Source organism: Polypterus senegalus, chromosome 9, assembly GCF_016835505.1.
Source record: "Polypterus senegalus isolate Bchr_013 chromosome 9, ASM1683550v1, whole genome shotgun sequence".
Classification (NCBI taxonomy): Eukaryota; Metazoa; Chordata; class Cladistia; order Polypteriformes; family Polypteridae; genus Polypterus; species Polypterus senegalus.
The window spans coordinates 182663683-182689352 of NC_053162.1; the positions used below are offsets into that span (position 1 = coordinate 182663683).

At 41.0% G+C, this 25670-nt stretch overlaps 1 protein-coding gene across 1 annotated transcript; it reads right to left on the reverse strand.

Moving 5' to 3' along the window:
- Positions 1-1227: 1227 nt before the first annotated feature.
- On the reverse strand, positions 1228-14887 carry LOC120536097. Its single transcript, XM_039764470.1, has 3 exons — positions 13668-14887; positions 10296-11442; positions 1228-2410 (listed from the first exon to the last, which is right to left on the reverse strand). The coding sequence occupies exons 1-3, from the start codon at positions 14809-14811 to the stop codon at positions 1315-1317; spliced, it is 3387 nt and encodes a 1128-aa protein (XP_039620404.1). The 5' UTR covers positions 14812-14887; the 3' UTR covers positions 1228-1314.
- Between the last annotated feature and the right edge of the window lie 10783 nt (positions 14888-25670).

Below are 25670 nucleotides of genomic sequence, written 5' to 3' on the forward strand. Positions count from 1 at the left end.
GCACACCACAACTTTCCCTGCTAGGATGGTGTAATACTCCTCTTGATCCATATCACATAGGATTAAAGTATTATTGTCTTTGCATTAATAATATTTCCTCATTCCTTATTCTATTCTCCTTTCATTTGTCATAAGGTTCACAAACAATATTATTTACACACATTATTATGATTTAAATAGTCAGTTCATTATTTCAAACATTCAGTTTTGCAAGCAGCTCAAAGTAGAATACCTGAGTAATAAAAACTGTTAAAAAATAGTTTTAAAAGTCCAACATCAAATTTGAAACGTTTTCTGTGCAGCACTTAAACGAGGAATTGACTGTTTGTGGTTTTGGCTGATCCCCTTATCCTTGTGTTCAGCCCATTGTCTCTTTTTTTAAGATTTTTTTCCAGGCTTACCATCCCGTCCTTGATTTCCCAGTTTTTTTTAATTGTTTGATGTATGAATTCCTCCAGGCCGTTTCTGACCTAATCCAGTTCTTGTGCCGGACTTTCAGTGGTGGGCCACGATGGTCTGTTTTCTTGATGGTTGGCACTTGGAGCTGAATGGCTTTCATGTTAGTTAAATAAGACGAGGGCATCTTCTTCGCTGCACACACACTTCCCCATTTCCATGGAGGTTTAATACTAGTTCTAATGAGTCCACTTGGCCATTTGGGCAGTCAGGAGGTTTGGCTTCCATGCACCAGCTCCTCCTTTACTCATGTATGATCTCGTCTTGAATTTAAAGTGCCTTGTGATGGTTTCCTCAGTAAAGGGTGTAATACAAGCATATGTCTTAGGAAAACTGAAGTTGGGCCTGTGTTTTTCATGTCCATCCACCCATCTATCCATTACCCAACCCGCTAAATCATAACTATAGGGTCACAGGAGGCTGCTGGAGCAAATCCCAGCCAACACAGGGTGCAAGGCAGGAAACAAACCCCGGACAGAGCACCAGCCCACCACAGGTCACACACACCAAGCACGCACTAGGGACAATTTAGAATCGCCAATACACCTAATTCATTGTCTTAAATGTATCATTACAAGCATCCATCCATTATCCAACCCTGCTGGGGTCTACTGGAGCCAATCCCAGCAAGGCATGAAACAAACCCCAGGTTGGGCGCCAGCCCACCCAAGGGCACACACACACACACACACAAGGGACAACTTAGGATCACCAATGCACCTAACCTGCATGTCTTTGGACTGTGGGAGGAAACTGAAGCACCCAGGGAGAACATGCAAACTAAACGCAGGCAGGACCCGGGAAACAAACCCAGGTTTCCTAACTGCGCCACCGTGCCACCCATTCATTACAAGCAGCTCATCTTAATGTTTCCCTCAGCACCACATTCACATTCTCTTCCAGTTTTGATTCAAATTTGACTATTCTCGGTTCATATTTTCCTGTTGGATCGACTCTGTGATCCTCAAGGTGAAACAGCAGAGCATCATCTTTACTGACCTCCTTCACCTCCTCTATCCGTCCCATTAATTCTGAAATAAGTACCTCTCGCACTAGGCGTGGGTCTAAAATGATCTTCTTCGACTCCAACCATCCTACCTCATTCGCTCCAGTGGTATTTTCGCCGGAGATCTTTGGATCAGTGATGGGGTGTAAGATGGAACTTGAGAACATAAAAATTCCAAGCCTGGGGTTCTCACTCCTGAGGGAGTCGAGCAGATCCTTCCAAGAGTCATGTCTATATGGAAGAATTATTTCCCCGATATCATTTATAACCAGGTACCTGCTGGTGTACATGTTTCTGTAGAGACAATCGTGGAGGGCTGTGTTCTGGCCATGATTAAATATTTCAGATGCTTTAACGTAGGAATCCACAGTCCAGTTGAAGACTACCAAGAACCCGTCTGCGGTGTAGTAATCCAGCACCTTCTGCACCTCAGCAGAGCAGTTAGTTTTGTATATGAAGACCTTCTCAGCCCCCAGTAGGCGGTACATCTCAATGGACTGGACGAGCTGCGGGACATTGTCATAATTACCAGCCATTGCTGAAATACACACGGTGAAGCCTCTTTGGGGATCAGTAGATTGAGTAGTTTTGGAATTATGAACCTTCAGATAGACTTCAGACAAGATTCTTACGTCATTGGTACTCACAGCCACTTGGGTCAAAGCAGCAGATCCACATGGGTTCTGGCAGAGGAGGTCTACTGTACCATAAGGAAAGCCATGGTGATCATCATGGAGGTGAACACGAACATAATGGTGATGAATAGCACTCTCACACATGATGTGACAGTGAAGTGTCCTGTGCTGGTTTTCAAACAGCTCCCGTTTTGCAATTCCAATAATACGGATCACATCCGATGGCAACCCATTTAATGTCCTACCATCATAAAAGGCTGAAACAATGAAGACATCGAAGTCGTCTATAGGTGTGATCACAAGAGGGTAAGATCTGTGCACAAAAGAGAAAGAATTTAGTCAGGGGAGGAAAGAGCAAAAACTTGTGCAAGCACATGGATGCTGGACTATGAGATGAGCACAACACGGAAAAGAACTGAAATAAATGGTAATGCAGGACCACCAAAGAGCATCTGCTTTAACAATCAAATGAAATGCCGAGACCCCACTGGGTGAAAGAGAGTCCAGGCAACTGAATACTGAAGTCGAGTAAATTCATTTTTGTGTATGAAAGTGTGGTTTGCTGCTGTTGTAAGTATTGTTGTGGCGATGCCACATGTGTGACATTTTAGGATTTGCTGTTGTTTTTTTTGTTGTTGTCTCTGTGGCTGTAACACTGAGACAAATTCCCAGAAATCTGCGATGCCAGGCAATTCAATTTCAAGTTCAAGAATTCTTTCTATTTGTAATTGTACAGGTTGGAAGAGTCAGTATCAAAATGAAAGCTTGGGCAGACGTGGTCACCGTGGATAAAGCAACACAACCGTCCAGCACAAACATCAGTAACAGCCATGACTCCTTGTCTTCTTTCAAAGGGCCATATTTTAATTTTATGACCGAGTATGGCTGGTTGTTAATGGTCTCCAGCAGCGAGAAGATGTCAACTGGCTGTACTTGATGAAGACCATGAAGCAGCTGCTGCTTCACCATCTGAGGCCACAGGTCCGCCAGCCCTCGACCCTCTGCAGTTCTCATACCAGGCGAAGGTGGGAGCAGATGATGCCATCATCTATATGCTACACCGATCCCTCTCCCACTTGGACAGAGGCAGTGGTGCTGTAAGAATTATGTTTCTGGACTTCTCTAGCGCCTTCAACAACATCCAACCTCTGCTGCTTAGGGACAAGCTGACAGAGATGGGAGTAGATTCACACCTGGTGGCATCAGTGGACTATCTTACAGACAGACCTCAGTATGTGCGTCTCGTGAACTGCAGGTCTGACATTGTGGTCAGCAGCACAGGAGCCGCAGGGGACTGGACTTTCTCCGGTCCTGTTCAGCCAACATACATCGGACTTCTAATAAAACTCGGAGTCCTGCCACGTGCAAAAGTTCGCTGACAACACTGCGATCGTGGGCTGCATCAGGAGTGAGCAAGAGGAGGAGTATAGGAACCTAATGAACGACTTTGTTAAATGGTGCGACTCAAACCACCTACAACTGAACACCAGGAAAACCAAGGAGCTGGTGGTGGGTTTTAGGAGGCCCAGGCCCCTCATGGACACAGTGATCATCAGAGGTGACTGTGCAGAGGGTGCAGACCTTTAAATACCTGGGAGTGCAGTTGGATGATAAACTGGACTGGACTGCCAATACTGATGCTCTGTGTAAGAGAGGACAGAGCCGACTAGACTTCCTTAGAAGGCTGGCGTCCTTCAACATCTGCAATAAGATGCTGCAGATGTTCTACCAGATGGTTGTGACGAGTGCCCTCTTCTACGCAGTGGTGTGCTGGGGAGGCAACATAAAGAAGAGGGACACCTCACGCCTGGACAAACTGGTGAGGAAGGCAGGCTCTATTGTAGGCACAGAGCTGGACAGTTTGACATCCGTGGCAGAGCGATGGGCGCTGAGCAGACTCCTGTCAATCATGGAGAATCCACTGAACAGGATCATCTCCAGACAGAAGAGCAGCTCCACTGACAGACTGCTGTCACCATCCTGCTCCACTGACAGACTGAGGAGACCCCACACTATGCGACTCTTCAATTCCACCCGGGGGGGTAAATGTTAACATTATACAAAGTTATTGTCTGTTATACCTGCATTGTTATCACTCTTTAATTTAATATTGTTATTATCAGTATGCTGCTGCTGGAGTATGTTAAACTTAAAAGAAGTGGTGAGGCTGCCTTCTGCTGTTATGCACCTAAAATCTGGAATAGCCTGCCAATAGTAATTCACCAGGCTGATAAAGTAGAGCTCTTTAACACACTGCTGAAAACACATTACTTTAACATGACTTTCTCATAACTTCACTTTAACTTAATCCTGATACTCTGTATGTTCAATTCTTCATAATAACTATTCATGGTGGCTCTAAAATCCGTACTGACCCCTACTCTCTCTTCTCTTTCTTTTTCCGGTTTCTTTGTGGTGGCGGCCTGCGCCACCACCACCTACTCAAAGCATCATGATGCTCCAACATTGATGGACTGAAAGCCAGAAGTCTACGTGACCATCATCATCAAGTCCTTCCATGAGAACCCTAAATACAAAGAGGACTGTTTGACTTATGTTAGGTAGATTGCCCAGAGGGGACTGAGCGGTTTCTTGGTCTGGAATCCCTACAGATTTTATTTTTTTTCTCCAGCCTCTGGAGTTTTTTTTTGTTTTTGTTTTTTCTGTCCACTCTGGCCATAGGACCTTACTTATTCTATGTTAATTAATGTTGACTTATTTTTATTCTTTATTGTTTCTTCTATTTTTCTATTCTTCATTTTGTAAAGCACTTTGAGCTACATTTTCTTTGTATGAAAATGTCCTATATACAGTAAATAAATGTTGTTGTTGTTGTTGTTATGTGAATTTCCCTTGGGGTAAAAAAGTATCTATCTATCTATCTATCTATCTATCTATCTATCTATCTATCTATCTATCTATCTATCTATCTATCTATCTATCTATCTATCTATCTATCTACTTCAAGAATGAATTAATCGATGAATATTGCTGGCTTCGTTGATGTTAATCAGTTCCAAACTACATTGTTTTCCCATGTATTTAAACCAATCTGTGTCTTCATGTGTGAAAATTCTTTGTTCAGTCATTTCTAAAATGTATTCAGTCAATTCTCACTATGTGCCTTGGTTACTTTTCTGAATAACTCCAGGGGTATGGAAACCAAACATACATTTGAACAATAGAGACAGGCCGTTCAGCCCAACAAAGCTCATCAGTCTTATCCACTTAATTTTTCTAAAAAAAAATCAAGTCAAGTTCTGAAGGTCCCTAACGTCCTCCTGTCTACCACACTCCTTGGTCGCTTTTTCCAAGTGTCTGTGGTTCTATGTGTAAAGAAAAACTTGTTATTGCGAAATTTACCCTTCACAAGTTCCCAACTGCATCCCCATGTTCTTGATGAACTCATTTTAAAATAACAGACTCAATCCACTGGACTAATTCCCTTCATAATTTTATACTGAAGCATTGAAAAACAAGGGTTAGGTTTGGTGGGAGAACTGAACTAATTTGAACTAATGATCTGCACAGACTATTAGGTGGGGAGATGGGGGCACTTCACTAGTTAACAAAGGACTCTGATTCTGGTACCACAAGACTGAGAAATGGTTGAGATCTTCAAAAAAACCTACACAAAAAAGGGACCAGAATCTCACTGCCCCAGTATAGATCTAAACCAAAGGGAAGCATGACCCTAGGCAAGTGGGAGGCTTCAGCCTACCCAGGCCCAAATGAAGCTCACAACACAATGTTCAAAAACAATCCAAGGAAAAACACTAAATATTTCAAAAGAGGGAGAAAAACTGGAAAAACTCTGGCACTAAAAAATGGAGACGACTAGGAGATGAATGCAGTGGATTCAGAAAGTCTTCAGACCCCTTCACTTTCTGCATACTTTTATGCATTGAAGAGTTATATGGATAAATTTGCCATTTTTACCAATCGGTCTCAACTGGATAATCCATAATAGCAAATGGAAAACATTTTTATAAAGGTTTTCAAATGTATTAAAAATCTAAAACTGAAATCTCTCCTTCCTAGAAGTGTTCAGACCTTTTGCTGTATCACTCCACATTGAGCTCAGATCCATCTTGGTTGCTTTAATTCTCCTTGAGATGTTTCTAGAACTTGATTGAAGTCCATTTGTGGCCAATAGAATTGACTGGACATCATTTAGAAAGGCACACTTATACTGTACCTGTGTATAGAAGGTCCCACAATTCATATTTCATGTCTGTACAAAAACCAAGCAATAAAGTCCAAGGAACTCTCTTCAGATCTCCACAATCAAATTGTGGTGAGGCATAGGTTAGAGTGTGAGCATAAAACCATTTCTAAAGCTTTCAGTGTTCTCACAGTGCCCTAAATAACTGTGGCATAGAAGAGGTTTAGAACCACCACTACTCCGGCAAACCAGGCCAGAAGGACCTTGTTCAGGAAGGTGTCCAAGAACCAATGACCGCTCTAAAAGAGCCTCAGAAGTTGTCTGATGTGACGGGAGTACCCATTGAAAAGATGATTATCTCAGCAACACTCCATCAATCAGACGTTCTCGGTGGATTGACACGATGGAAGCCACTCTTGAGTTAAAGGCAGATGGCATTGTAAAGGATTCTGAGAGCATAAGGAAGCAGATTTTCTGATCTTATGAGACAAAAATTAAACAGTTTGAACAACCTCCAAGCACTATGTTTAGTGAAGACCAGGTACTACTCATCACCTGCCTGGTGGTAGCAGCACCATGTTATGCAGGGATAGCACGGATGCAGCAGGGAAGAGGGAGACTGGTCAGAAAAGGGGGATAGGATGAATGCAGCCAATCTCAGAAAGGTCCTTGAAGAAAACCTTCTGAGTGCATGTGACCACAGACTGGGACAACAGTTTAATGCCCTGAGACATACAGCCAAGACCAGACCACAGTGGCTTCCAGACAATTCTCTGACTTAAACCTCATGGAACATGTGTGGGGAAACCAGAAGATGCTTCCCATCCAAATCCAAAAATGCAAAAGACTAACCAAAAAGACTAACTAAGGACTAACCAAGAAGAAGAAGCTGGAACTGCTGCCATAGGGACTTCTACAAAGCATTGAATGAGAGGCCTGAATACCCGATAAATGTTTTTCAATTTCTAATAAATTTGCAAACATTTCTGATCACAAGTTTTAATTTTGGCATTACGGGTTATTCAGTTCAGATTGTGGCAAATTTATCCAATTAAAAATAAAATCTTCAACACACAACAAATTGAGTAGAAAGTGAAGGGGTCTGAATACTTTCTGAATGTAATGTAAGGATGGAAATTTATGAAGTAAAATGAATTCTATGAAAGAACAAAGAATAATCCCAAAACATGTTTACCACAAAGGCCTGGCAAGTTCATATCAATTTTTATAGCTGGTTGACCACTTTTCCCATTCCATGGTGATTTTTCCACTATTATTGTGCTACCATGGATGAAGAATAGGCTGGCCAGGTGAGCCAGGAAAACAGGATCAGGAGATAATAGCGAAATCTGAGTGGAAATCAAAATCCGAAAATCGGGAGTGATCTAACCTAGACTTTCTGGTATACTCAAATATGGGGGTGGATATTTCAATCATATTTTTATATTATGTACATTAAAGAACCATCAACAACAAATCAAATCAATTTAATAATATATTAAACAATTTTGTAAGAGTAAAGTTGAATAAATCGGCTGCATGAATAAAAAAGTACCACTTCCGGTTAGTGGAAGTAGCTCAAAAGTTGATAGAAATGTACATGTTGTACCTAATACTTGTATGCACAATTTGTTTGTCCCAATTGAAAGTGTAGTCAAGTTATCGTGTTTACATACACACACACAGACATGGAAATGGTATTTTCAGACTCAGGGAGGTCTAAAATGTAGAGATTTATCAAAATCTTGAAATCAAATTTTTGGATGATTACAATACTTTCCCTAAGAGAAAGTAAATTGGACTCAGGGAGGTCTAAAACGCTGAGATTCTTCAAAATCTCGAGGTTGAATTTTTGGACAATTACAATACTTTCTCTATACAGTAACCCGTCGCTATATCGCGCTTCGACTTTCGTGGCTTCACTCTATCGCGGATTTTAAATGTAAGCACATCTAAATATATATCATGGATTTTTCGCTGGTTCGCCAATTTCTGCAGACAATGGGTCTTTTAATTTAGGTTACATGCTTCCTCAGTTTGATTGCCCAGTTGATTTCATACAAGGGATGCTATTGGCGGTTGGCTTAGAAGCTACCCAATCAGAGCATGTATTACATATTAACTAAAACTCCTCAATGCTATAAGATATGCTTCCCACGCAGTGCTTTTTTGCTTCTCTCTATCTTTCTCACTAGTGATGGGAAGTTCAGATCATTTTACTGACTCGGATCTTTGAGTCTCGTTCAGCAAAATGAACGAATCATTTTTCGAGTCATTTCGTTCAATTCTCTTCCGCTCAGACTGCATAGGTTAAGCTTATGGGGCTGTCACGTGATGAATGAACGACTCAAACCCAAGACTCGAGAGATGAACTAATCAATTCTGTTTCCTGCTCAGACTGCATAGGTTAAGCTTATGGGGCTGTCACGTGATGAACGAACGACTCGAAAAACCCGAAGACTCGAAACAGGTGAATCAATTCCAATACAGAAACTATAGGAAGTTGCGCAAATACGCATGCGCGACTGAACAAATCACTCCCACGAGACGACTCGTTCTTCCCGAGTCACATTAAAGATTCGTTCAAAATGAACGAATCGTTCAAGAACGACCCATCACTATTTCTCACTCTCTCTGCCTGACGGAGGGGGTGTGAGCAGAGGGTCTGTTTGCACAGAGGACACGGACGCTCCTCTACAAAATGCCGCTTTATTGCGGTGATTCTGTATACTTAAAAGTACGTATTGATTTTTTGATTGTTTGCTTTTCTTTGCGAGCGCTCTCTCTGACATTCTCTGCTCCTGTCGGCGCTCCATTATGACGGCGCTCCTTTGAAGATAAGATATGTTTGCTTTCTTTTAATTGTGAGAAAGAACTGTCATCTCTGTCTTGTAATGGAGCACAGTTTAAACTAAAGGGTGTTATTTCATGTCTAGAGGGCTCTAATAATGTTAATGTAAAATAACTATACAAACATGGTTTCTACTTCATGGATTTTCACGATCGCGGTTCTGGAACGCAACCTCCGCGATCGAGGAGGGATTACTGTACTTCGTATATATGAGAAAGTAAAAAGCAAATGGTTGGGTGACTAAACCCAGTACAGTGGTACTTCGGTATACATCCTTAATCTATCCAGATCGTTTGACTTATACCAAACAGGACGTATACCAAACCAATTTTTCCCATAAGAAATAAAGGGATAATGATTAATCCTTTCGCATGAAAAAAAAAAATCCTATTGTTACTGGCATAGTATACATTGATGGGGTTATATAAAATAATTTAAACACTGCTTAATACTAAAATACATATAAACAAAACCAATTAGATGAAAGAAATGAAAATGTAACCTCACTTTACTTTTTAATAACGTTTTTCACAATCGTTGATACCGTCGTTCTCGTCATACGGTATGCAGCAGCATACGCATGCCACCTTCATACTTTTCAACAATCAATTCAAATTCACGTGAAAAATCACAAAATCACGTGAAAATTCACACAGAGTTATAGCGCAGGTTGTTCACTGAAAGCTAGCAACCGGCGTTCTGACGCTCGTGGGCAGTCGTGACTTTGTCTCGAGAGAGGTAAACATGGGTAGCGTGTGGTGTTTTAGCACGCGAGTCATATTTTTTGCGTCCAAACAGGACGTATACCAAGTTGGACTTATTCCAAAGTGGACGTATACTGAGGTACCACTGTATTATTCTCAGGCAGCTTCCATGTCTCTGGGTATCTCAAGTAATCTCATTCCTTTTGCTATGTTCTCACAGGTCTGAGCTAGGTTGGGTTTACAGTGAGGGCATATTCAATAGGTGGCAGTTCATATTTTTGTTCATTTTAATTCTACCATAAAATCATAAGCTTTCCTTGGTCTAATGTTGTACTTGATACTTGAATGATAATTAGACTAACATGCATACAATCTATATTTCTAAAAAATTAATTGAGGTATTGTTCACTTTAGAGAAGGTGCATCATAAAGCAAAGCCTATCAGCTTGACCAACATCAGTTATGACATCCTATTTACCTTCTTACAGTTTTGCTCAGCACTTTGTTCACATTTACACTCAGTGGAGCTTCATAATGTGAAATCCTTGGGTCAAATGCTTGTTCTGTAATTTCCGCGTACTCTTTGCAGTGGAACAATAAGGCAACCTGTTCATTCACCTCGTGTCTTACTCCAAAATTCTCCAGTGGATAGTGTACTGATGTTTTGTAGGCAATTCTGGGATCTATAATCATCTTTTTTGCCTCTGTGTGCCTAACTTTCGTCTCTCTGGTTAGATGCTCTAAAATGTTTATTCCATTAATGTCATTCCATTGTAGGATTGAGGGATCCTTAGTATAAGAATCGGCTGGGAAGATAGTGTTGGTGAACCAGAAGATGTTGGCTCCAGTTGCCTTCGTTAGGTAGTCCATCAGGTCTCTCCAGTTCTTATGTTTATAGGGTAGAATGACCTCATCCTGGTCAATATAAACCAAGTATCTGCTGGAGTACATGTTTCTGTACAGGCAGTCATTCAGTGTGGCGATCTGGCCATGATAGTGCAAATCTCCTAAGTGGTTGGGAAACAGCCAGCCTGTGGATGGGTTAAGGTACAAATTTATCGTCCAATTAAACACTTGCACAAACCCTTCTTTGGTATAGTAGTCCAGCACCTCCTGCACCTGGTCAGAGCAGCTTGTTTTGTAGATGACCACCTTGCCGGCCCCCAGCAGTCGGTACATCTCTAGAGACTGAATGAGCTGCAGGACATTGCTGAAATTGAACATTGTGGAAATGCACACAGTGAAGTCCCGCTGCAGCTCGGCAGGTCGCGATTCTTTAGTGTTCTGAATTTTCAAAGCGACTCCTGGTGGTCTGCTTTCCGTGCTTGTACTCACAGTCACACTGGACATTGCCGTTGACCCACATGGGTTTTTGCAGAGGAGTGTTGTGGCTCCGTATGGAAAATGAAAGTGCTCACTATGAATGTCCACCTCGATAGGCCCAACGTAAAGGGCGCTTTCACACTGGACGTGACAATACAAATTTGTGTTCTTCTTTTCATATTGATCTCGCTTCACAATTCCTAGGATTCGAATGATGTCCTGCTGCTGTCGGTCATCATAAAATGCAGAAATGACAAAAGCTTGGGTGCCATTCACAGGAGTGACCAATGGAGGGGCATTCTCTGAAATAAACAATAAAACCCACATTGTAATGTTAGTATATGAGTGCAGTTGTAAGTTTGACAGAAGAACTGGAAATTACTGACAAAGTCATCAGTCAGGGGCCTGCTCTCCTCCAGTGTGAAACTGGAATTTGATGGGACCTAGTGAAAAAAATAACTGAAGCACACCCAATGAGGAACTGAATTGAAAACGACCACCGTCAATGAGATACATCAAACATATCAAGCCAAAGGTCAGTACTTTAACTTTGTGGAGTTTCTGGAAATATAAGACCATTAGCATTTCATTCTGATGTCAAGTAGGCCAGCATATCAATAATAAAGCCTTGAGGAAAAAAAAAAAATAAGCATGTAGTCACCATGGGCTCCGCTGCTCCACAGTCTTTAGTGTAATGGCCATACTCACGTAACCTACAAGTATAACACTGTGTCCCACAAAGCTTGGAAAGAGAGGCTGGCTAAACATGTGAGATTGGGGAGATGTTTCAAATATGACTTCAGCAGACCAATGAAGTTGCACTTTTGTATTCTTTTCAAGATCTTCAAAAGACATTAGAAAGAATCAAAAGATGCTTCTTTGTCTTAACACATCCAGGTCTGGTCCTGGACAGGTCATTCATTAATTTGCTCTACTTAGAGAGCGGTGGTCAGTGGAGTCCATCAGAGGTCTGCCCTTGGACCATTAGATTTTATGATTTATATTCATGACATTGATATCAGTAGAGTCAGTAAACTAGTGAATGATGAGAGATTTAGCATAAAATACTAATGGCGGACAATGAGGAGCAAAAGCTATTCAAAAAGACCTGAACAAGCATCAAAGCTGGGTGAACCCTTGGAAAATAAAACTGGACAAATTGAGGACAATTAAAATCTATCATATAGTGCGCTGTGTCTTTCACGTCTATCTATCTATCTATTATATAGTGCCTTTCACATCTGTCTATCTATCTATAATATAGTGCCTTTCACATCTATCTATCTATCTATCTATCTATCTATCTATCTATCTATCTATCTATCTATCTATCTATCTATCTATCTATCTATCTATCATATAGTGCCTTTCATATCTATCTATCTATCTATCTATCTATCTATCTATCTATCTATCTATCATATAGTGCCTTTCATATCTATCTATCTATCTATCTATCTATAATATAGTGCCTTTCACATCTATCTATCTATCTATCTATCTATCTATCTATCTATCTATCTATCTATCTATCTATTATATAGTGCCTTTCACATCTGTCTATCTATCTATCTACCTACAATATAGTGCCTTTCACATCTATCTATCTATCTATCTATCGATCTATCTATCTATCTATCATATAGTGCCTTCACATCTATCTATCTATCTATCTATCATATAGTGCCTTTCATATCTATCTATCTATCTATCTATCTATCTATCTATCTATCTATCTATCTATCTATCTATCTATTATATAGTGCCTTTCATATTATCTATCTATCTATCTATCTATAATATAGTGCCTTTCACATCTATCTATCTATCTATCTATCTATCTATCTATCTATCTATCTATCTATCTATCTATTATATAGTGCCTTTCATCTATCTGTCTCCAATATATAATAAAAGTAATAATATGTGCAATGCTCACTTTGCCAATTATGATGACTATCCTGGCAATCTCAATCTTAAAGCAATGACAGAGCCAGAATTGACTCTCGGTGCATCCCTTCTGTGGCCCTAGGGGTTGCATTTCTTTGGGATTCATTATGCAGGAATCAAGAAAAAGGACAAATGAATGGGTGAGAAATACACAAGGTAGGACAGATTTTCTTTCAGAGAAAGGCACATTTTCATGTGTTTTCACATGAAAAATATGCAGCATTTTGTGGTTTTTATAAAGCATGCCTCTCCACCACAGTGATGTGAATGGCAGCCAATTGCAGTGGTGTGTAATTGATTATAATGGTGTGCTGCAGATTCATTGTGTTTTGTCACTGTTGGAGAAAAAATTTGCAGATAAAGCAAAAACCACAAACAAGGCTTTATGGAGTAATATTTCTTTCTTCACTTTTGAAAGCTCTAAGAAACACTTTTTTTTTTAAAGATTTGGCTAAAACTAATTTTTGTGTCAATTTCACAGATCCTTATGAAAAGAGAATAAGAGAAACAAAAAGTCTAAGGAAGATACAAACCAATGAGTGTTTCATGGGGGACCCTTATGTCAAAATGTCCTCACCTTTCTCTTGAATTCTCATCCTAACGACAGCCACTTGCCCTTGAGGAGGCTCCTTCACCAAGCACTGTGCCAAGGAAGAAAGCCATTCACCAGCATTAGAATCCTTGGCCAGAGAGATGTAAAAGAAGGTGGTGTTCACTCCCAGTGCTTTCCTGTTGGATGGGTGGCCACACTTTGCTTGTCGTCTTTCTGTATTTTCCTGTTCTTCTCCAACATCTGAAGAGGACAGTATGGATTTGTGACAGTCCTGCACCTCCAGGTAGCCAACAGTGAATTTCTCCTTCACAAAAAACTGCAGAAGTCCTGCCCAGGTGTTGCTTGTCCTATAAAGGTTGGTTTGCCTTGAGGTGGACAGTGCCAGCTTCTGGCTGGTGCCCGAGTTTCTATAAATGCAGTCTCTCCAAGCAGCAACCTGAATATCATTTAGGAAATCCTCCCAGTTGGATTCACTGAAAAAATGACTAACTCTCCAGTCGATGACTTCCACGCAGCCCTCCATAGTGAACTGAGCCAGCACCTCCTGTGCCTTTGTGATGGCACTGTTTGTGTAAATGAAGACTTTTTCAGCCCCCAGCAGTTGATACATGTGGACAAGCTGGACAAGATGTGCTCTGCTGTAATTGCTAAAGACTGAAATGCAGGCAGTGAAGTCACGCTGAGGCTCCCCCTCATGGGCAGTAGGGGCTTGAGTAGCAGACATTGAGAGCTCCTGGTCATCGTGTGTATTCACAGTCACTTTAGTCAAAGAACCGGCTGATCCACATGGGTTTGGGCATAGGAGGTCCACTGGCCTGTAAGGGAACTCATAAACCGTGGAGTGGACGTCAGGATGTGCTTCTGTGGAGACCACATGGCCATCACACTTGACATGGCAGTGGTATTCCTTGTGTGTTTCTGCTCTCATGACAGCCATAATCCGAATCACATCTCCAGTGATGTTCCCTGCTGCTTTACTGCTTTCATGAGAATAAACTGACAAAATGAATCCTTGGGAGCTACCGGCGTGTGTTTGTTGACGAAAGAAGTGCTGAAAATACGATGGAGATTTTATAACTATGAAGTAAGAATACAAAGTGAAGATACAAAGTAAGATAAACCCATAGAGTCGTTGAGGGCTGTTCAGTTTCCACTTTATAAAATTCATGACTGCTGTGACAACGATCTCTCCGTGGATTCAAGATTCAAGAGATTTTATTCATCACAAACAAAAGACAAAAGACAAATACCTAAAAAAAAAATAGAAAGAAGAGTTAGATGGGGAAGTCAGCCATGGATCAGATGGCAAATGTAGGACCTCTCGTTGTCACCCAAACCTTAAAGCTGCTGCTTAAGACCCTGAAAGTCGCTTCATTTAACGCAATTAGACACATTTTTCCTTCAGGGAGGCATCGTCGACGGGTAAACTCAGTTCCCGTTACCCTACACGATGGCAGAGTCGTGAAAGGAGAGCTCCTGTACAGCAGTGCCCCACTACGTCAGCGTTTCTCAACCTTTACGTATTTGCGACCCGAGTTTTCATAACATTTTAATTGCGCCCCCCCCTAACGTTTTTTTGAAAGGAGCCCACTAATACCAATTTGTTCTTTTTGAATTAATGACATATCATAGATGCACATTTTACTATACCTACTTAACTTTTATCGACATTTATCTAACGCTATATTTATTTTTCTAGTATCAAAATGTAGTTTAAGTTCATTTGTTTTGGTTTCAATTGATGTATTTGTCATATTTTCGATTCTTGTTTTCTTTTTTTCACATCTTCGCGCCCCCGCCCCACAGTTTTTTGTGAACCACTGCTCTACGTTCAGTTTTTTGTGTGTTTTTTAACCTAGATATCTATGGGATGGCACAAAAAAAATGGAAATCAAAGTAGAAGCCATTTATTGAAACAAACTTGTTTATTGCAACTGTTTATGGTAGAAAAATCACACAAAGTGTGTCGACTATCGGCTCTGTGGTATTAGTGTAAATGACCACAAAATCAATCAGCACGTAGGGAACGTAATGACGTAGAATACCGGAAGTGTGGAGAAACTGGGAGGAAATAACGGAATCGATAAAATGGTAATCTTTAAAATTGTTGTACCTTTGGTAAATGAAACGAGGTATGCAATTGATTATAAGTTGTTTAATTTATTCATTTAAAAATAATAATAATGATATATTTTTATTTACACAAGACACTTTTCTAAGAACTCAAGGACACCAAACAAACAATAAATAAATAAAAAAACATATTATAAACAAAACTTAAAACATCAGAAAATATAAAAATTAAAACCAAACTAAGCCACTGTAATCATAAAGAAAAAGACATTTTAAACAGATGGGTTTTAAGTTTACATTTGAAAGTTGAGAATGATTCAGTATTTCTAAGCTCAGTAGGTTGTGAGTTCCAGAACGGCTGAATGCTCCGCTCCCCATGGTGGTCAGACGGGCGAGAGGGACGGTCAGGTGGGTGGAGGAAGAGGAGGATCTAAGGCTACGGGAGGGAATGGCAACGTGAAGAAGGTCGGACAGATGTGGAGGGGCGAGGTTATGAATGGCCTTAAATGTTAACAGCAGAATCTTAACATCAATTTGAAACTTCATCAGGAGCCAATGAAGCTGCTGCCAGACTGGAGTAATATGGTGAACAGATGAGGTTCGAGTAATGAGGTGAGCTGCAGAATTCTGGATTAGCTGAAGTTTATGGAGAAATTTAGTAGAGAGACTAAAGGGGAGCGAATTGCAATAGTCCAGCCGAGAAATAAAGACTATGAACAAGGATGGCAGAGTTATGGGGAAGAAGGGAGAGGCGGGTGGGATTTAACATTACGCAGGTGGAAGTAAGCAGACCGAGTGATGTTATTAATGTGAGATTGGAAAGATCGAGTACTGTCGAGGATGACACCCAGACCCTTGACCTGAGGTGAAGGGGAAACAAAGGAGATATCAATAGCAAGTGAAAGATTATCGGCTTTGGATAATGATGATCTTGTACCAATGAGGAAAACCTCAGTTTTGTCAATGTTTAAGAAAATTTAAAGAAAATCATGAATTTAATTTCAGCAATGCTCTCAATAAGCGAAGATGGTGGAAAAGAAGAGGTGGGTTTACTAGCAAGGTGGAGCTGTCCTCAGCAGAACAGTGAAAATGAATGATATATTATGAAAGATATTGATAGATAGATAGATAGATAGATAGATAGATAGATAGATAGATAGATAGATAGATAGATAGATAGATAGATAGATAGATAGATACTTTATTAATCCCAAGGGGAAATTCACATAATCCAGCAGCAGTATACGGATACAAAGAAACAATATTAAATTAAATAGTAATAAAAATGAAAAAAATTTAAATAAAATTAATGTTAGCATTTACTCCCCCGGGTGGAATTGAAGAGTCGCATAGTGTGGGGGAGGAACGATCTCCTCAGTCTGTCAGTGGAGCAGGACGGTGACAAAAGTCTGTCACTGAAGCTGCTCCTCTGCTCCCAGGACAGAGTAACGCTACACCTGAAGTAACAGCGGTGGGTTGGGATGTGAGTGGTATGACAAATACTATCAAAGGCCGCACTCAGGTTAAGAAGGATGAGAATAGTAACTAATCCAGAGTCAGCAGCTATAAGATGGTCATTGGTAATTTTAACAAGTGCTGTTCTGTACTGTGAAAGGGGCGAAAACAAGACTGGAACTTTTCCTATAGTTTATTATGAGATCATTTAAGATATTTTATTCTGTTTCTTTGTAAAATGTTAAAAAATGTATCTTTATATTTTTTGTTTATAGTTTTCACGGTACTTGTGAAGTGTGTAACAACATTAATAAAGAATGTAAAGTTTGAGATGTGAACCCTCTGCAATTGGATCCTGGACTTCTTGACGGGCTGCAACACTTCCAACAACATCACACTGAGCACTGGAGCACCACAGGGCTGTGTGCTTAGTCCACTGCTTACCAACCACATTATTTAGTTTGCGGATGATAAGGCGGTGCTGGGACTGATAAGCAGGGATGATAAAACAGCATACAGAGATGAGGTGGAATGGCTGATTGCATGGTGTGAAGACAACAATCTATCTCTCAATGTCGACAAGACAAAAGAGATAATCGTGGACTTCAGAAAATCAACGGTTTAGATGTGGAGACTGTTAGGAGTACCAAGTTCCTCGGTGTGCACATAACTGAGGAACTTACGTGGACACATAACACCTCATCACTAATCAAGAAAGCCCAGCAGAGACTACACTTCCTGAGGCGGCTGAAGCAAGCAAGTCTTCCCCCTTCCATCCCCACCATGTTCTACAGAGGCACCATTGAGAGCGTCCTGACCAGCTGCATCACTGACTGGTATGGCAACTGCAAGATATCCGACCTTAAGCACCTGCAAAGGATATTGAAGACAGCAGAGAACATTATTGGGGTGTCTCTCGCTTCACTATAGGACATATTTTACAAACGCAGTGTCCGCAAGGCCTGCAGCATTGCCCTCACACCCCTCACATGGAATTTTCACACTTCTGCAATCCAAGAGAAGATACTGCAGCATCAGAGCCAGATCTGCCAGGCTGCAGGATAGTTTTTACCCCCAAGCTGTCAGACTCCTTAACACCATGCTGCCACCTGGGATCTTCCACACCGCCTCAACCACTTCTAACAACACACATGAACTTTTATACATGCAAGCCACTTTCCTGCAAAGATGAGTGTGCAGATGGAAAAGAACTGAAAATCTCATACCGACATTTAAGTATTTTGACACTCTTGATATCCTTCTGCTGTGAAACATTCTGACCTGTCATTGTTTACACGTCTTAAACAACTATTATCATGCACTGATGGTTTCTGTATTATCTATATCCATCCATATCCATCCATCCATCCATCCATCATCCAACCCACTATATCCAAACTACAGCATCACAGGGGTCTGCTGGAGCCAATCCCAGCCAACACAGGGCACAAGGCAGGAAAAAAATCCCGGGCAGGGTGCCAGCCCACTGCAGGGCGCACACAAACACACACACACACCAAGCACACACTAGAGACAATTTAGAATTGCCAATGCACCTAACCTGCATGTCTTTGGACTGTGGGAGGAAACCCACACAGACACGGGGAGAACATGAAAACTCCACCCAGGGAGTTATCTATATTTATTATTTATTATATTAAAATATCTATTGATTATATTTATGTATCTAGACTGCAAATACCATACAGTTATATGAAAAAGTTTGGGAACCCCTCTAAACTTTTTAGATTTGTGTTTCTGATTGGCTGAAGTTTCAAAGTAGCAACTTCCTTTAAATATGTGACATGTCTTATGGATTTCAGCAGTGACATTACATTTATTGGATTAACAGAAAATATGCAATATGCATCATAATAAAATTTGACAGGTGCATAAATCTGGGCCCCCCAACAGAGATATGACATCAATACTTAGTTGAGCCTCGTTTTGCTCCTTTGAGCCTCCAGACGCTGTCCTCCTATAGCCTCTGATGAGTGTCTGGATTCTGGATGGAGGTATTTCTGACCATTCTTCATACCAAATCTCTCCAGTTCAGTTCAATTTGATGGACAGCCTGCTTCAAATCATCACATAGATTTTTAATGATATTCAAGTCAGTGGACTGTGACGGCCATTCCAGAACATTGTACTTCTCCCTCTGCATGAATGCCTTTACAGATTTCCAACTGTGTTTTGGCTCATTGTCTTGTTGGAATATCCAACCCCTGCGTAACTTCAACTTTGTGACTGATGCTTGAACAATATCCTAGAAGAATTTGTTGATATTGGGTTGAATTTATCTGACCTTCGACTTTAACAAGGGCCACAGTCCCTGAACTGGCCACACAGCCCCCCAGCATGATGGAACCTCCACCAAATGTGACAGGAGGTAGCAGGTGTTTTTCTTATGTCTTTGTTATGACCAAATAACTCCATTTTTGTCTCATCAGTCCAAAGCACTTTGTTCCAAAATGAATCTGGCTTGTCTAAATGAGCATTTGATACAACAAGCGACTCTGTTTGTGGTGTGAGTGCAGAAAGGGCCTCTTTCTCATCACCCTGCCATACTGAGGTTCTTTGTGCAAATTGCGCTGAATTGTAGAATGATGTACAGATACGCCATCTGCAGCGAGATGTTCTCGCAGGTCTTTGGAGGTGATCTGTAGTTGTCTGTAATCATCACAATCCTCTGCATATGCCGCTCCTGTGTTTTTCTTGGCCTGCCAGACCTGCTGGGTTTAACAGCAACTGTGCCTGTGGCCTTCCATTTCCTGATTCCATTCCTTAGGGTTGAAACTGACAGTTTAAACCTCTGAGATCACTTTTTGTAGCCTTCTCCTTAACCAGGAGACTCAACAATCTTTGTTTTCAGATCTTTGGAGAGTTGCTTTGAGGATCCCATGCTGTCTGTCGCTCTTCAGAGGAGAGTCAAAGAGAAGGAAGCACAACTTGTAACTGACCACCTTAAATACCTTTGACCACTCATGACTGGACACTCCTGTCAGTGAAGTTCAAGGCTTGACGAACTCATCCAACCAATTTGGTGTTGCAAGTCGTCAGCATTGAGCAGTGACAGGCATTCAAATCAGCACAATGACAAGGGTGTCCACATTTTTGCACAGCCAGTTTTTCACATTTGATTTAATTTCATACAACTAAATACTGCGGCACTAAAAATATTTGTTCGGAAAACACCCCAGTGCTCCGATGTTCCTAGGAAATGAAAGACATACCACTGTTATCTTTTGTGTTGAAAGGAGAGTCAATTATACAGTATATTGCAGGCTGAGAGGGGTTCACAAACTTTTTTTTTTTTTTAAATCTTATTAATTTTATTGCAATCATTCCATTCAAATCAATCAATTTTTACAAAAAGCAGGATTGTGAACAAACTTTTTCATATGACTGTACATTGCATTAATGTTCATATTGCTAACTACGCATCAATATTGCTGCTACTTCTTTGTCTTGTCTTGTTTGTGTTTTAATTTTAAATTTACATTTTAATTCTATTTTTAATTTATTATTTGCAGTTCATGTTGTTACACAGGGACGGCATAGTGGCGCAGTGGTGGCACTGCTGCCTCGCAGTAAGGAGATCCTGGTTCACTTCCCGGGTCCCCCCGTGTGGAGTTTGCATGTTCTCCGTGTCTGCGTGGGTTTCCTCCCACAGTCCAAAAGACATGCAGGTCAGGTGCATTGGCGATCCTAAATTGTCCCTAGTGTGTGCTTGGTGTGTGGGTTTGTGTGTGTTTGCCCTGCGATGAGCTGGTGCCCTGCCCTGGGTTTGTTTCCTGCTTTGTGCCCTGTGTTGGCTGGGATTGGCTCCAGCGGACCCCCATGACCCTGTGTTAGGATATAACGGGTTGGATAATGGATGGATGGATGATAAACATACTTGAATAATTCCCTGTTAGTCATTTAAAAAAATGGGACCCGCGGTGGTGCCCTGGTTAGTGCTGCGGCCTCACAATCAGAGACCCCTGTGTTCACATTGTGGTCAGTGTGTGTGTGTGTGGAAATGCACATTCTCATTCCTGTGGGTTTTGTACAAGTGGTCACATTTTTTTCTCATAGATGCAGAAGTCACTTACTGTAGGTAGTTTTACACATAAAACTGGGCCAACAGAGGAATGATTCCTGTCCTATGCCCGATGATGCCAGTACAAATCAGAAATCAGGAACAAATGAAGTTGACTTTAATATATTCATCATAATTCTTCATCTGAATAATAAACAAACGAGGGAAACTGAGTCCCAATTTTTCATGCATCATTTTAATTATTGCACCAATTATTGCAGAATGAATTATTACATCAAGATCTAAGAAAACTACTGTTCAGGTAGAGTTATGTTATAAATGCTGGCCATCTCAAATAAACAATAAAAGTAATAAAATGTACTCGTTATATCAACGGGGAGATTTGTGTTGTTGTTCTGGTAGTACGATGCTTACTTTGCCAATGATGATGACAATCATGGAAATCGCAATCGTAAAGAAATGACGGAGCTAGAAATAATTCTCATCATTTCAGCCGTTATTCTTCTTCATTTGACTTCTAGCTTTCCATTGCTCTAGTCCTGGCTGTAATCAATTCCACCAATAACTCTTAGTTGAGGAGGTGTCAATCCCACTCTGTCCATCTTATCTATTTGATGAGGGCTATTCTCTCCCCCTACTATCTCAGCGCTTGCAACAATGATTTACAACCAAAGAGTTCACATTCCCTTCTCAAAGTGAGGGGCCCATTCTTCGTCTCTCTAGCACGTCTGTCCTTTGGCTTATGAAAATCTGGTGATTTCCTGCTCTTAGAAAATAATAAATAATTTGTAGGCATAAGTATTTTTAATCTTAATGCTTAGTATTAAACAATATGTGCTAATAATACTTTTCTAGTATGTGTAAATTACCAATTTTAAGAACATTCCTTAAAACCATAATCAAAATTATATATCGAGCACATCTGTCTCGTCCTCTATGCTGGAAAAAATATTGCTCAATTTTGTGGACTCAGAGCACATTTCTGTAATATATAAAGTTATTTTACAGTCCCTCCCTTTCAAATATCCAAGAGTACAATGGGAAAAGGATCTCTCACTCAACATCTCAGAAAAGGAGTGTAAGGTAGCAATTCACTCGAGCTTCATATGCGCAAAGCATACAATTATGCAACTCAAAATTATATATTGAGCACATCTGTCTCATTTAAAATTGTTCAAAATGTTTCCAGGGCGAGATCCAACCTGCGAACGCTGCAATCGAGCTCCAGCCTCACTGGGCCACATGTTCTGGGCCTGCACCAAATTAACAGTATTCTGGACCAAAATTTTGAAATGCCTTTCAGACAGCCCTGGAGGTCATAATCCCTCCTAACCCACTAACAGCTGTGTTTGGTGGGCTCACAGAGGGGCTTAAAGTGGAGAAGGACAAACAAACTGTGATTGCCTTCACTACACCATTGGCACGCAGACTTATTTTGCTAAACTGGAGGAATCCTAACTCTCCTCTTTTAAGTCAGTGGGTAACTGATGTTATATATTATTTGAAATTGGAAAAAATCAAATTCTCAGTTAGAGGATCTGTGCAGAACTTTTTCAAAACCTGGCAGGATCTCATCAATAACATTGTAGATTAAGCTCTTAAAGCGCTGAGGAAGCAGATTCTCTCCCCATTTCTTTTTCTTCTTTTTATCCGCTTATTAATTCATCGATTTGCTTATTTTTATTAGCTTAAAGTTTTACTCTGTTGGCCATGCTCTCTTTCTTAGGGGTGGGGTTGATTTGTTTTCAATCCTATTTTTGTAAAAATTAATCAATTTGTATGGAATGCTGTGTGATTTCAATAAAATCAATAAGAATAAAAAAAAAAAAAACATCAGGTTTCCACATCGGAGTGAAAATATGAAAACTAAGTACCTTGTTGTGTTTACTGAAAGCTCGACATGAAGGTACACAACAATGTTCACCGGTAGAGCTCTCTGTATGCGGAAACTTGATTTTATTTTTCTCGGATATTCTCACCACTAAACAAAAATCAGAACTGCAGTAGGGACAATGGAATTGACTGAGCGGGCTGCGATTTCACCGGGCGTATGTCAGCACTACTGTGTGCATAGAGTCTATTTGCAGGTAACATACGGGGTGGTCCAGATCTAATTATGCTGATCCAGATCATCTGGATGACTTTGATTTATGCGGGGACGATTCCAGTTCAGTGCGAAGACGATTTTTCATGTCGTCAGTTCGCACACTTCTTGCAGGTCCGTTATTTTTGGGCCGATTTTCTATGTAATAAACTTAATAAGTTATAGCGTAATGCAAATGGCATAATTAGATCTGGACCACCCTATTCAGTAGATCTGCTGGCTGAAGTGGAGGACCAACTGCAAAGTCACTTAACAGAAGTGCATATCGACAAGGACAAGGTAAAAGTGAGGGTAAGTGGCAACAACAACGCAGCAAATGTATTTATGAACAGCAGACACCTGGAATGTGTGGACCAGTTCATACAATTGGAAATTCTGATAACCAGAAACAAAGACTGCTGTAAAGAAATACAAAAGAGAATCAGGATAGAACATTAGAACACTCTAGACGAGAACTGGCCATGCAGCCCAACAAAGCTCGCCAGCCCTCTCCACTTATTTTTTCAAAAAATATCATCAAGTGGAGTTTTGAAAGTCCCTAAAGTCTTACTGTCTACCACACTACTTGGTCGCTTATTCCAAGTGTCTATCGTTCTTTGTGTTAAGAAAAACTTCCTAATGTTTGTGCGAAATTTCCCCTTCACAAGTTTCCAACTGTGTCCCCGTGTTCTTGTTGAACTCATTTTAAAATACAAGTCTCGATCCACTGCACTAATTCCCTTCATAATTTTAAACACTTCAATCGTGTCACCTCTTAATCTTCTTTTGCTTAAACTGTAAAGGCTCAGCTCTTTTAATCTTTCCTCATAATTCAACCCCTGTAGACCTGAATCAGCCTAGTCGCTCTTCTCTGGACCTTCTCTAGTGCTGCTATGTCCTTTTATAACTAGCATGTAATGCTTTTGCATGTCTGGCCACAATATGGAAGAGCAACAAATTTAACATAACAACCAAAATGTAAATACTGGATGCATGTGTGTTTCCCTCATTGCTATATGAATATGAATCCTGGACTTTAAAAGCAGGAGATGTAAGGTGTTGTATTGTGGAGACTGACGTGGACACAGACAGGCGGACTACGAAGGTTCATCAACCAACGCCCGTTTATTCCCTTTTCGAATATTTACAATAAAATGAGTTCTGCACACAATCCAGAGCTCCAGCACCAATCACCCTCAAGTCCTGGCCTCTTCTCAATGCCTTTTCCTTTCCTGACCAGCTCCACTCCTCTTCTCCGAGCTTCATCTTCTTCCACCCAACTCCAGCCATCGAATGGCCTTTTATCCTCACCTGGACATGCTTCAGGTGCCTCCCAATGAGCTTCTGCTGGCACTCCCTGATGTGAAGGAAGTGCCAGCCGTGCACCCGGAAGCACTTCGGGTGTCCCTGGTCTTGTACCCCAGCACTTGCGTGTGTGGCAATGTGCTGAGGACCAGGGCTCTTCAGGCATCTTGGCACCCCTGGCGATTACCACGAGCCCCTATAGGGTTGAGCTTCCATGCTCCTTTCCCATGGTCCACATAGCCACCAGGGTGGTCGCCCCTCGTGGTCCAGAGAAGGCGTAATCCCTCCTTCAGTCCTTCCGGGCGTCCCGTCTGGGTACCGCCCCAGCCGCCGCCACAGTATGTTTTGATTATATTAACCACTAGCTGTCCCCCACGGCTCCACCCATGCAGTAGTTAAACAGGACAAACAAACAGGTGTCGCTATCTAAGCAGATGTAAGGTACACTCCAAAATGCAGAGGTAGACCGACTCGAACAGAGGCTGGCAAGTGAGTGAGGAGGGCTCCCCACTCCTGACGTCATGCTTCCACCTCCCTCAGCCCGCAGGTGATCTATGATTCTTAGTGCAAGAAGAGAAGTCGCAAAATAAACCAGAATGTTCCAGCAACTTAAAGAAAAAAAAACTATTTAAATCTGTTAAGCAGTTCTGTAGGTCGCTAGCTAAGCGGAGGTAAGGTATGCCCTGAGGCTGGCACGTGATTTAGGAGGTCTCCACCCCATTTCCCTCTGTCCGCTGCGTCTCTCTCAGATTTGCGCAAATAAATCGTTACCTCAAGTGGACTATGATTCTTAGCGCAATGAGAGAAGTCGCAAAATCAACCAGAATGTTCAAGCAAATTCTAGGAAAAAACCCGATCTAAATTAAGTAGTTCTCTCGTGAAAACGGACAGACAGACAGACAGACAGATGTTGAATTTTATATATACAGGCAGTCCCCGGATTACGTATGAGACAGGGACTTTAGGTTTGTACTTAAGTTAAATTTGTATGTAAGTCGGAACAGGTACATTATTTTAATAAATGCTATTGTTGACCGACTGTAACCAAGTGCTCTGCCAATGAATGAGG